Raw genomic sequence first — 12,034 nt, forward strand, 5'->3', positions numbered from 1 at the left:
TATCACAAAAGGTACTGCTCCCCTCCTGTAAGCTCCCACAACACTTGCACGTGTTGAAGGTCAGCTGTCCAGTCGTTGTTGCAGAACTATTTATTTGGATGCTGACCAGAGAAATTATTTTTGTAAGCCAGAGGATAGAAATTACAGTTCTTCAGTCTCAAATTAGAGGAAGTTCTGAACATTAAAGAAGGCACTAAAGGTGAAACCTGAACAGAGCTTTGAACTGATCATCCGCAGAAACAGGAGTCCTGGAAGCCCAGGTCACTGAGCGAGCTGCAGCTCTGCTATCCCCATGGAGCAGACAATCAGAGGCAAGAGTGCCACTTAAACACATAAAGCAGAATTATTACGAGGTTTCCCCAGGACCAGCCACACAATACAGCCTCTCCATGTGTTCTAGGAACTTTCCTCTCAGAAAAACCTGGACTATGGTACACACACAGGCTGAGCTCATCCTGTCAATTTATTTTTAGACCCACTCAGGGGAGAATCTGTTGTTATAAACAACTGTGAGTGGCAAGCACCAGCCCACGAAAGGGAAATTAAACTGACTGAATGAAGGGGAAGAGGGAGAGAGGATCTTTATTTCCCTTTGTATCACCAGGAATTCTGGTCTGGCCTCTCCTTTACCAGAGGAAGGAAACATACTCTTGAAAAGACTTTCTTTCAGGAGATTGACCGAGCCTGTCAGGAAAGACCCAAGCCAGCAGCACTACACAGAGAGGAAAAGTAATGGGGACAGTTCATCAAAGTGTCCCTTCTCCCCTCACCCACCTTCCCCACACTCTCCAACACTGGTTTCAGGTCAAAGTGTCCACATAAAAATTCTTGGATCCCACTATTCCCAAAGCAGCAGCAACATCAGGGCAGTCCGAGCCAACCAGCAGAGCTCCCACACTTCCTCCATCAATGGGAGGCCAAGGATGTTATTTCTCTTCCTTAGCATGCAGTTTGTTCCGCCGCTCCATTTTCTTCTGTAGTTTCCTCTTCACCTGCAGTTGCTTTTTTTCCTGCAGTGTCTGCTGGACCTTCTCACGGAATTTATTGTTTTTCTTCTTGATCTTGGCCAGCTCTGCCTTCCTTTTTTCCTCCAGATCTGGATCCTGCAACGGCAAAACGGCAAAAACTTAGTGATATGCACAGGACAGTGCCAGTTCCTTGCCTTTGCTAGATGCCCACTCTGCTTTCAAACCCACGGCTGAGAGGGTTGCTGAAGTCACTGTTCCAACACATTTTTCAATACCAGTTGTCTTTTAAGGTAAACTTCACCACCCCAAAGAGGAGGGGAGAGGCAGATGCATCACAGCAGTGAGGCAGGAACTGTCATTTCTCTTCCATGTCACGAGCATTATACCAGCTACCGATCAAAACTGTTTACGTAGCAGCAACTCTCACCTTTCCTTCAAGGATCATTTGTTTCCGCTTATTTATTTCCTTCTTCTCGTCAAAATCCATGTACTCCAGTTCCTGTCAAAGAAAAAATACAGCAGAGCAATCAGTATCCAAGCACTGAGTTGACAGAGAGAAAAGCAGTCCTGCTTCACTCAGCAGAATCTCAGCAGCGTGGCACATTTGGTAGCTTGCAGTCCTTCCCCCGGCTACCAGCCTCCAGCCCCAACACTCAGCAGCACTAACTGCTCAAAGTGTGCAGTAATAGAACTAACTTAGGGAAGCTAACTCAAACAAAACCCCCACTATGGCAAATATTGAAGTGCTTCCACTAGAAGAAGGAACAAAAACTCTGAATTATGTATTTAAAAGAAAACTGCATATACAGAACCTGGTATTAGTCAACAGCAAATCTCTTGGCTGCCTAAGATTTCCTGTCCTCTGAACAAAGGAGCTTCATGTTTGCACACTTACTATTTCACACTCCCTCCTTGTAACATTCACATGGTTAAGGATGTCAAGCACCAGTTTCTCTTCCACAGAAAACTCCTGCAGCTTCAGTTCTAAATTAGGATGAGACATTTACACACATGGCTGGTTATGAAATCCAGAGGCAGGTTCTCAACTAGTAAGTAACCTACATAGTTCCACTGACTACGAATAGACTTGTTGTCATAAGTTATGATCACTGTCACTTCTACAGGCCCACAACAAAGGATTACATCCTCCCTTCTGCAATTCCTGTAGTAAAATATGTTGCCTTTATTGGGCCTATTTCCTTTAACAAAGGATGAAGTCTGTGCTCTTTTCATTCACCTCAGCATAGACAGCAGCGAGGAAGTAAGAAAAAAAAGTTGTCTGCTTTAATAAAAAGGCTACAAAATATGTTTGACAGACAGTTTCTCCTCCACTAGAAACAGCAAGAACAAAACTGATGGAGGTTCAAGAACTCCTATTCCTTTCTGATCTTTGGCTACATGGGAAAAAGAAACCATTTTTATGCTGCTGTTCTGAACCACACATCCTGGTAGATAAAATCCAGGCTGCAAGTACCACAAACACAAAAACGATTCTACACCTTAGCAGTATTAATGTTCCCCACTTACTGATCTCCTCCTCGATAGCGTGCACAAGATGGATGTCATACTGTGTCACCATTGTAATAGAGATCCCGTTCCGACCTGCATGATGAAAACACAGTGACACACGAATCCTGACAAGCAGAGGGAAAGGAGGCCTAAACCATGCCAAATTCCATCCATCTCCATGAGTCAACCTAGCACATTGTGGTGACAGGATGCTCTAAAGGGTCTTTATTTGCTCTGAGAAAGCACTCAAGTATTGGTGCAGATCAGACACAAGATCAGCTATCCTTGCAATCTTAAGGCACGATGCTGAGCCAGCAATCTGAGCAGACTTGGCATTGACTGAGAAGATTGTACTGCAGCTGCTGCGAAGGTTTCTCACACTCATTCGGGGCACTGAGATCCCAGTTTTAGCCAAGTGCAGCACTGCTGCAAGGGGTGCAGTTTGCCCCACTCACCTGCACGGGCTGTCCGGCCAACCCGGTGAATGTAGATTTTTGGCAGGCCTGGAGTGTTGTGGTTGATGACAACTTGTACAGTAGGAATGTCCAAGCCTCTGCAATGCAGGGAGAGAGAACAGAAGCTGATAAATATAAAATCTAAGTTCCTGATCTTTGCTTTGTCCAAGAGCCTAATATTCTCATAAACAGAGGGTTTATTAATAAGCTGCAGCTATTCTAGGACAAATTCTCATATCATGCAACTCTCCAACAATCACAGAAGGGGAGGACCTGCCATACATGTCACCTGATATTCTCTCCTGGACCAAGAGAACAAACTAAGCTCTGTAGAAATCACTGTCCTGCAAGAATACGCACACCTGAGGCAGTACAACAAGACAGGATCATAACTACATGGCCTACAAACGGGCTCCAAAACACAGCTTAGAGATATTCTGTAATGGTAAATGAACAATCCTGTCCTACCTCCACGGGCAGAGTTGAAAGCTCTCTTGTTAAACTCACCCTAATCTCTACAGTAATTCTGATGCTTTAAAAGCAGGGTTAAGGCCTTTGCAACAGAGACTGCAGTTTCCTCTTACCTGGCAGCAACATCTGTAGCAATAAGAATCTTAAAGATGCTGGATTTGAACTTTGCTAAAGCTGCAAATCGTTGCCGCTGGAAAAGGAGAATCCTGGATTAGGGATGTTGTGACCCACAGCAGCTGACCCAGAGAGCTGTTTGGCTCAGGGATCCAGCTAGAAGCACCCACCTCCCACACTTGTCCCATCACTCACCTGTTTCATCATGGAATGCAGAGCTACAGAAGGAAAACTGAACTTTCTAAGCATCATATTCAGGATTTGACATTCCCTTGAAAGGAAAAAAAACACAATTAAGATATCAAAATACACCAGGCAAACAGAAAGCTGACCGATCAAGACAGAGCTGGGATTCCTCTGGAAGCCCTCACAGTACAACTAGCACAGTGTGCTTAGTTACTGAAGCACCGTGACAGAGCAGGGAATGGGACACCCACACCTCACTCGCTCACCCCTGAGAGGGTGACTGGATTCCCATTTGCACTCAGGGGAATGTCACCAGCACCACGTCTCAGTCCCCAGCAATGTGAGCAATCTGAAGGAATGAATAGCACAGGACAGCAGACTCTTCCCCACCATTTTCCAGCATCCATCAGCAAAAGGAAAGGTGGCTGCAGGGAAGTAAAAGTAGCTTGACCTTCCAGCGTGCTACATTTCTGAGTGGCCCTGCAGTCCCAGGCTGCTCAAAAAAAGGTGCTCTTCTACCAAATTGCAGTACAGATGGAGAAAGCAAACATCAGCATAGCTTAAGAGCAGTACAGTAGGAATTTGGAATCTGAATTAGAATCACAAAAGCACCTCTACAGTAAATGCCATCACTAGGAAAAATTCCACTTACTTGCAGGTTTTGGTAAAAATAATGATAGACCAGTCTTCATGCTCATCCTGGAAGGTCTGGATTAAATGGACAAGGTATGCATCCTTAACTGCTTCGGGTACAAGCAAGTAACGCTGGTCCAGTTCATCTACTGTCCGCACCCTGTTGGGAAGGGACAACAAAGCACTAAAATCCACAGCTTTGGCAAGAGAAAATGGAACGCAAGAGATGTAAGAGAGTAAGGAGAGAACAGAGAAAAAGCAGGATCCCACGTGTGGCAGAGCAGAGACGCACGTACTCGGATGCAGCCTCCCAGAAGAAAGGTCTGTTCATGGCCAGGCTCTTCAGCTCATTCAGCGTATCGGTCAGCGTGGCGCTGAACAGCAGCGTCTGCCTGCGTGCTGGAACAGCCTCCAGAATCACCTCCAGGTCTGCCGTGAAGTCAGCACAGCCCTGCTCCAACAACCGGTCAGCTTCATCCAACACCTCGACACAGCCACAAATAGACGAGATCATCTGCAAGTGTTCTTACAAAACCAAAAGCCTTAAAAAGCGGGGAAGGATGTTTTAAAAGAGTGAAAAATCTGCCCTACCAAGAATTTGAGCTTTTTAAGGCTGAAAGTGTTGGAACTGCGAAGATGATCTGCCAGCCTGCCAGGCGTCGCGATGACAACGTGGGGTTTGCGGGAGAGCTCCAGGGCCTGTGCCACCATGTCTGCAGTGAGAAACATGCAGCCGTGTTACAGGAGATTGAACCCTATAAGCATACAGTGTGCGTGGCTGGAAAACATCGCTCTGGCTTCCACCAGCCTCAAAGAGGAAGACCATGGATACATCAGCACGGAGAAGCACGCTGGCCATTCTGCTCGTCCCCAGCCTGCCCATGTCGGGGTCTCAGTGCCACTCACCCAGGCCGCCCACCACCACGCAGTCCTTCAGGCCCAGCGGCTTCCCCAGCACACGGAACTGCTCAGCGATCTGGTAGGCCAGCTCCCTGCAAGGAGGGTAGGGCTAAGCGGGGGAAGTGGCGACACCGGACGTCAGGCAGGGGACTCCGGGGCTGCTCCATACCTGGTGGGCGTTAGCACCAGGCAGAAAATGCCATAGGGATCTTCGGAGAGCACCTGCAACACCGGCAGCACGAAAGCTGCCGTCTTCCCACTACCCGTCTTGGCGCAGCCGAGGCAGTCACGGCCTAAGTGGGAGCGGTGAGGGAAAGAGTGAAGAACGTGAACGACGGGAACGACAAGAACGACGCAGAACAACGCGGAACGGCGGGGGACCAAGGGACCGCACTCACCCTGCAGTATTGGCGGGATGCAGGAGGCCTGCACGGGCGTAGGCCGGCTCAGCCCCATCTGCCGCGCCTGCTCCACCAGCCACGGAGCCAATCCCAGCTCCCGGAACGCAGCCATGCCGCTGCTCACTCAACCCCAGTGACTTCCGGCCGCTTTCGCGCTCTCATTGGCTGCCTCGTGCTGGCCCCGTCCAGCCCGCCTTGTCCGGCAGCTGCTTCCGGCGCCGTGGTGACGTCACATCCTCCTCGCGTGGCTATTGGCTGCGGCTGATATCTCCATGGAGACGTCGGCTCCCGGCAGCCCTCGGGGCTCAGCCGCTTCCGGAGACGTGTCTGGAACGGGGAAATGGCGGCCGGGGCGGGCGCGGGTCCCGCCGGGCAGGGCGGTGAGGCGGATGAGCTTTTTGACGTGAAGAACAGCTTCTATATCGGGGCTTACCAGGCCGCCATCAACGAGGCGCAGCGGATCAAGGTAGGGGCGGCTCGGAGGGGGCCCAGGATGTGCCTCGGCCCGGGGTCGGTGCCTCTCCGTGGGGCTGCCCCCTCTCAGCCGCACTGGGTGCTGGCGGCGCGGACTCCCCGAGCGCCCTTCGGCCTCGCCCGTCACGGCTCGGGCTGTTTTCGAAAGGGAGATTTCGTGTGTGTCCTGGCTGCCTCCTGTTGGGTTTTGACGGACGGGTGTTGAGTTCTTGTTTCTTGTCCTCCTTTCAGCCGTCCAGCCCTGAGAAGGAAGCAGAGAGGGACGTTTTCTTGTTCAGAGCCTACATTGCCCAGGTGAGTCTGCAGAGGCTGGGTTTGCAGCAGAATAATCTGACTGCGGGGCTGCAGTTGGGCAGGTTGTGAATCTGAGTGCAGTTACACAGCTGGGTGATAATTCTAGGTTTTCTTTCTTATCTTCAATAGAGAAAATACGGTGTGGTACTGGATGAAATTAAAGCCAATGCCAGTCCTGAGCTCCAAGCAGTGCGGATGTTTGCAGAATATCTTTCAAATGAGAGTCAAAGGTAAGCCTGATAATAAACTGGAAATCAAACTTTGTCTGACAGGGAACGTGTTTCTATGTGGAAGGTTTGTAGAAGCGTGGTTTTATTATGTGTGGCTGTAGTTTTACCACAAAAAGGTAGATTTTCTGGTGGCAAGGCATTTTAAACATTTCTGTATTCTCACCCATGCTGTTACAGAGATGCAATTGTTGCTGATTTGGACAAAAAAATGGCAAAAAGTGTTGATGTGGCCAATACCACTTTCTTGCTGATGGCTGCTTCGATCTATTTCCATGACAAAAATCCTGATGCAGCTCTACGTGCTTTACATCAAGGGGAGAGTTTGGAATGGTAAGTGTAACTTGATCTGGCATCTCTGAGGAGTGTGTTAGCAAAGTCTCTTACCTAGGGAGAGTGGTAATAGAAATGTCCGAGGTTTCGCTTGTCTCAGAAGAGCCTTGAAACCATTGAGAGACTGTTTAGAGGTTTGCCTTTGAAATAGTGAGTGATACGGTGCACAGCCTACGATATCAAATCTAAATATCAAATTGCTCCCTTGTGAAACTTAAGAATCTGGTTCATTGATCTGTGTGTATTCAGAATTGCTGAAGTGAGTACTATGGCTGTACAGCAGGAGAGCAGCTGGAAGCATGCTGCCCTGCTCTGAGCCCTGCTGTGAGCACTGCCAGCTTTGTTGGCTGCCTCGTGCCTTGGCCCTGGCATGGTAGTGCATCCTTTTACACAGCAGGCTCCTAGCAAAGCACAAGGAATGATAAAACATGCCATCACTAGAGTTGACTTGCTTTTGTTGCAGCATGGCGATGATGATCCAGATTCTTCTAAAGCTTGACAGACTTGATCTGGCTCGGTGAGTAAGTTTGTCTGTGTCTGTTGTTTCTGAATAGTGAGCATAAAGTGCTTTGAATCTCTGGGCCTGGGTTTCTTCCTTCCCTTACAGAAGTAAAACAGGGAGCTCTTTCACAGCTTGTCTTGGTAAAACATGAGGAGGTAATTATGCCTCGTGAGCAGTTTGATCTGGCTGTTTTGCTATGGAGGTGAAAGAGCTTGACAAAGAAAACTACAGCTTTCTGTTTGTGTCTTAGGGAACTGTGAGACAGGCCTTGTGTTCCTTTTATGCAACTCCCACTTTTGCATCTGCAGCAAGGAGCTTAAGAAGATGCAGGAGCAAGATGAAGATGCGACCCTCACTCAGCTGGCTACTGCCTGGGTGAACCTGGCTATAGTGAGTATCCCTGGCCTACAGCATCTGAGAAACAGCACTCAGACAAGACTCTGTGCCTTCTTTGTGATCCCTGTTTTCACATCATGCTTTCAGAAAAGCATGCAGGTTTTTGTTGTTGTTGTTGTTTCAAAGCAAATCCCACGTGTAACAGGACAGTGCTACCTGAACTCAGTGTAATAAAATGCTCTTAATCAGCCCTCCCATTCAAGGAAATCTGTCTCTGCAGAGATAGGAATCGGCCTTTTGCCCAGTTACCAAATCTCATTAAACCTTTTGGTGCCTGCAACTGGTTGGCAAGAAACTGTATTGTAATCAAGAGTTTCAAACAGTCAGGCAACAACATACGGCTGGTAGCCTGGATGTCAGGTGTTTGAAACCAGACAGTCTCCTGAAGTTCAGTAAATTCTGAGGTATGCATGCAGTAACCTGTTACAGTACTATTAAGAGTGTTTTAGTGTTCATTTTGTCTTGTTATTAAATTCTTGTACATTGCTGGGCCCCTACAAAAGCATGAGGCTGAGTTTTCTTTCAGATCCCATTTTTCCCTAGGGAAACTCTCACCCTCTGGTCAGTGCAAGCTGCTGCATCTAGAAGCTCTCTGAAGCTGGGACATTTTGAAAAGCCAGGTGCCTGTACCTGGGTTTAATTATGAAATCTCATTTCATGATCTTTTATTGTTATTATGATGTTCTTCCAGACATGAAATCAGTGCTCTGAAGTGGTTCTTTTGAAATGGTTTTTTTTTTCTCTTTGAATGAGAACCTTGATCTTTTGATCATTTAAGTGCTTCTTAGTATTGAATGCTTTTGTGTTTCTTTCATCTGTAGTCTTACAGTGACCTCCCATGTGAGAGGAGATCACGTGAATGACTGCAGCTCGTTTCATTTTATAACCCTTCAAATGAACTTCGTGTCCCTTTTCTTCAACCACAGAAAGAGCACACAGCCTTCTTGACAGTGCACGGTGAAACTGCATGCCTGTGTCCTTTTGCAGGGTGGTGAGAAGTTGCAAGATGCCTATTACATCTTCCAAGAGATGGCAGACAAATGCTCCTCCACTCTGCTCCTGCTTAATGGGCAGGCAGCCTGCTACATGGCTCAGGGCAAGTGGGATGACGCAGAGGGAGCACTGCAGGAGGCACTGGACAAGGTACTTGCTGGTTTCAGGCAGGTTAGCCTGAATCTGAATATCTCTTACGCACAGCAGACAGAACAGCAAGGAACTTCACCACTGTGCTTTGTGAAAATGTCCCTAAGTGTGGTTTGCTGTTAATAACTGCCTTTTCTTCTACTTTGCCTGTTCAGTAAAGTGAGCTGTAGGCTGGTCAGTTCGCTGCCAGTTACGCTTGGCCGTGGTAGGGGTAAGTCACAAAGAAGTGACTTTTTGTTTCCAGGACAGCAGCCATCCTGAGACCTTGATCAACTTCGTTGTCCTGTCACAGCACCTGGGCAAACCACCAGAGGTGAGGCTTATTTTATGGTACTCGAGAAGCAGCTCAGCCTTGGGACAGGCTGTGTGCTCCTGCTGTGGGTGAGAGCTTCAGCAACCCTGTGTTCTCATCAGGATTAGAGTGAACAAAACAAAATAGTTGTGGAGTTCTGGGGCATGGGGAAAATTCAGTATTCAATAAAGTCTGGGAACGCAGCTGTTGTAGACAGTGGTGTGTGCTTAGGGGAGAGCCTGGGTGGAGGAAGAGATCTCCAAGTTCTGAGCTTGGTTTTCTCTGTTTGTTGAATCTGCTGTGGAAGGTCTTGCTGCTTTTAAATGGGGCTGCTAACTTTCAGAGTGCTGAAGAACTCAGCTCTTCACTCATTGAGAACAAAGTCACAGAAGTATTGTTTTAAACTGTCTGGCTTTTCTTCGTGTTCTTTCAGTATTTAAATTTCCCTTTTTCCTCCCATCAGGTTACAAACCGTTATTTGTCACAGCTGAAGGATGCACATAAGAATCATCCGTTCATAAAGGAGTATCAGGCAAAGGTACTGGCTATTTTCCAATATGAAACTGAGTTTGTAATGACTTATACCAGCAAGATGGGGCGGGGGGATGACTTGCTGTGAGCATGACTACAGTTCTAAACAGGCAGATCCATTTGTTTCTCCAGCATCTCACCACTGCCAGCAAATTTTCTGGCCCTTGTGAGATGTGTTGGGAAATACCCAATGTCCAGGTTGAGTGTATTTATGCCAAGTATATGAACCAAACGTAACCGAATGTGGGGTACATCTGGAAAGAAATGCTTTGAGGTCCATCTAACCCAGATTACAAACTTGTTTGTTAGCGTGGGACGCTGTGCTTAAATGGGGGAAATCTTCTGGGTGAGAGAGAATTCAGGGGACGGGCAGAGGGAGGTAATGGAGAAAGGAGAATGAAACAAATGGAAATGATTGAGAACAGACCCAGGCAGTTTGCTTTTTGGAGTTCGTTTTGCCTTGGTGAATTGCTGCAGGGTTTGAAATGTGTTCGTTTTGTTTCTGATTTGAAGGAGAATGACTTTGAGCGACTTGCCATGCAGTATGCCCCCAGCGCCTGAGGAGGAGCGGGGCAGCAGATCTGCTCTGTGATACCTGGGAAGCGGGGTTGGTTCCTCAGAACCCTTCTGGTAACATGGAAAAATGCCCTTTGCAAGTGGGTCTGGCTTAACTCAGCGTGGCAGGGTCTGCAATCCAGGAAACCGTTGCTGAGTTTGTATATAATGTGTAGCTGCTCTAACCTGGGAGCCAAAAAGCCTCTTCTGGCTTCTGGGGTTTTCAACTCTGTTTAAAACACAGCGCGAATCAAGTTTGCAACACTGTACCTTAAACATTCCTAATAAAGCCTTTTGTGGCTCTGTGTGCCCCTTAATTTACACCCTGAGACTCCAGTCATTCCGTTGTGGGACTGAGCCCTGTTGTGCTGAGGGTGGAATGAATCCCTATGGGGAGAGCGTGAAGGCTGACTTCAAGTCTCAGATTTCAGTGCAGGGGTGAATCCAGAGTTACGGCTGTTCTTTCGGTTTGGTGGTGGCTCCTTTTAGGTTAACATCCCCTGGAAGAAGGATGCACAGCTGTAGGGGTTACTGCTGGTGAGAGGGAAAGCTTCCCCAGAATAGAAATAATCCAATCGTAACGGGCTCAGCCCTGATCTTAAGTTGATAAATGCAACATCTCGTGTCCTGCAGCCAGGAAAGCATTGGGTTTTTCTTTAACGAAGTGCATCCTGCAGTACTGGGGAAGTGTTTGTCCCCAGCCGTTCCTGAGAACGTGGTGGTTGGTGCACCTGACACGTAATGGGACATGAGGAATAGAGCGCTGTGGGGTTTTATGCCTTGGACTCCTGTGCAGCATTTCAGGCTGCCTTTTGTGTCGAGATACGAGGAGCAGATGTCCATCTGGAACCCTCAGCGGGGCCTCCTGAGCTGCAATATTTGATTTATCTTCTGAATTATCTTTTGGAAAATGTTTTCGGGAGAGGGAGAAGAGGGGGTTTATGCTACGCTGCAAATGGTCTGAGTGGCGTTTCCTTTGTGCCCACCTCGAAGCCATTGCTCTGAAAGAGCTCATTGTCTCTTGCCTTGGCTTGTTTAGCAAGCAGCTCTTTTCAGTGAGGGGTTATTCGTGGTCCAGTCTTGAATGAATGTTTCCTTTGTGGAGCTGTCTGAGCGAGATGTGAAAGGGGCTTGTGTGCTCAGGGCAGCCATTGCCCACTTGATGGGCCATGATAAATTGACTTAAAAATGTAAACAATAAAAGCAAGTGGGGAGAAGGAGCCAATCCTGTCAGTGTGAGAATAGGGGAACGTGTTGTTCAGACCTGTGAGAGGAATGAGTTTGTGTTTTCTCTTTGCTGCCCGGGACCAATTAGAGAAGTTCCAAAGAACTTGAAGGCAGAATGAGTCGGCGGTGGGACTTTCAGATGGCTTAAAACTCCTATTTCTTCAACTTACAATTCCACAGATGGGTTTTCTCCTTATGAGTGATCATTTGTCTGTCTCTGCTAACAGGGAGCCTTACTGCTGCACTCGAGGTTGTCACTGAGGTGCATTGGGCACCAATTGCTGCTCCGTGGCTGATGCACAGCACAGCTGTGCTGCTCCAATGCATTGCTCTGAGGTTCCTGCGCTGCCTCAGCACGGAGAGAATTTGTGCCAGCATTTCAGGAGAACCTTCATCTTAAACCTTGCAAAGCAAACGTTTGAG

At 47.8% G+C, this 12,034-nt stretch overlaps 2 protein-coding genes across 2 annotated transcripts; one reads left to right on the forward strand and one right to left on the reverse strand.

The window, feature by feature from the left end:
• Positions 1-926: 926 nt before the first annotated feature.
• DDX49 (DEAD-box helicase 49) lies at positions 927-5,749 on the reverse strand (the record flags this gene model as incomplete). Its single annotated transcript, XM_079546926.1, has 13 exons — positions 927-1,103; positions 1,396-1,467; positions 1,864-1,952; positions 2,496-2,570; positions 2,933-3,030; positions 3,517-3,593; positions 3,713-3,788; positions 4,356-4,496; positions 4,633-4,820; positions 4,928-5,049; positions 5,243-5,328; positions 5,406-5,529; positions 5,635-5,749. The coding sequence occupies 13 exons, from the start codon at positions 5,747-5,749 to the stop codon at positions 927-929; spliced, it is 1,440 nt and encodes a 479-aa protein (XP_079403052.1).
• Positions 5,750-5,952: 203 nt separating this feature from the next.
• COPE (COPI coat complex subunit epsilon) lies at positions 5,953-10,484 on the forward strand. Its single transcript, XM_079546637.1, has 10 exons — positions 5,953-6,103; positions 6,343-6,405; positions 6,535-6,635; positions 6,813-6,965; positions 7,429-7,482; positions 7,776-7,857; positions 8,851-9,006; positions 9,251-9,319; positions 9,762-9,836; positions 10,343-10,484. The coding sequence occupies exons 1-10, from the start codon at positions 5,978-5,980 to the stop codon at positions 10,388-10,390; spliced, it is 927 nt and encodes a 308-aa protein (XP_079402763.1). The 5' UTR covers positions 5,953-5,977; the 3' UTR covers positions 10,391-10,484.
• The last annotated feature ends 1,550 nt before the right edge of the window (positions 10,485-12,034 follow it).

The sequence above is a fragment of the Tetrao urogallus genome (assembly GCF_951394365.1).
Source record: "Tetrao urogallus genome assembly, chromosome: 25".
In the NCBI taxonomy this organism is placed as follows: Eukaryota; Metazoa; Chordata; class Aves; order Galliformes; family Phasianidae; genus Tetrao; species Tetrao urogallus.

Coding starts and splice junctions, on each gene's coding strand:
- COPE (XM_079546637.1), top strand. CDS start 5,978: ATGGCGGCCGGGGCGGGCGCGGGTCCCGCCGGGCAGGGCGGTGAGGCG. Junction 6,636..6,812: donor CTTTCAAATGAGAGTCAAAG/GTAAGCCTGATA, acceptor ATGCTGTTACAG/AGATGCAATTGTTGCTGATT. Junction 9,837..10,342: donor TAAAGGAGTATCAGGCAAAG/GTACTGGCTATT, acceptor TCTGATTTGAAG/GAGAATGACTTTGAGCGACT.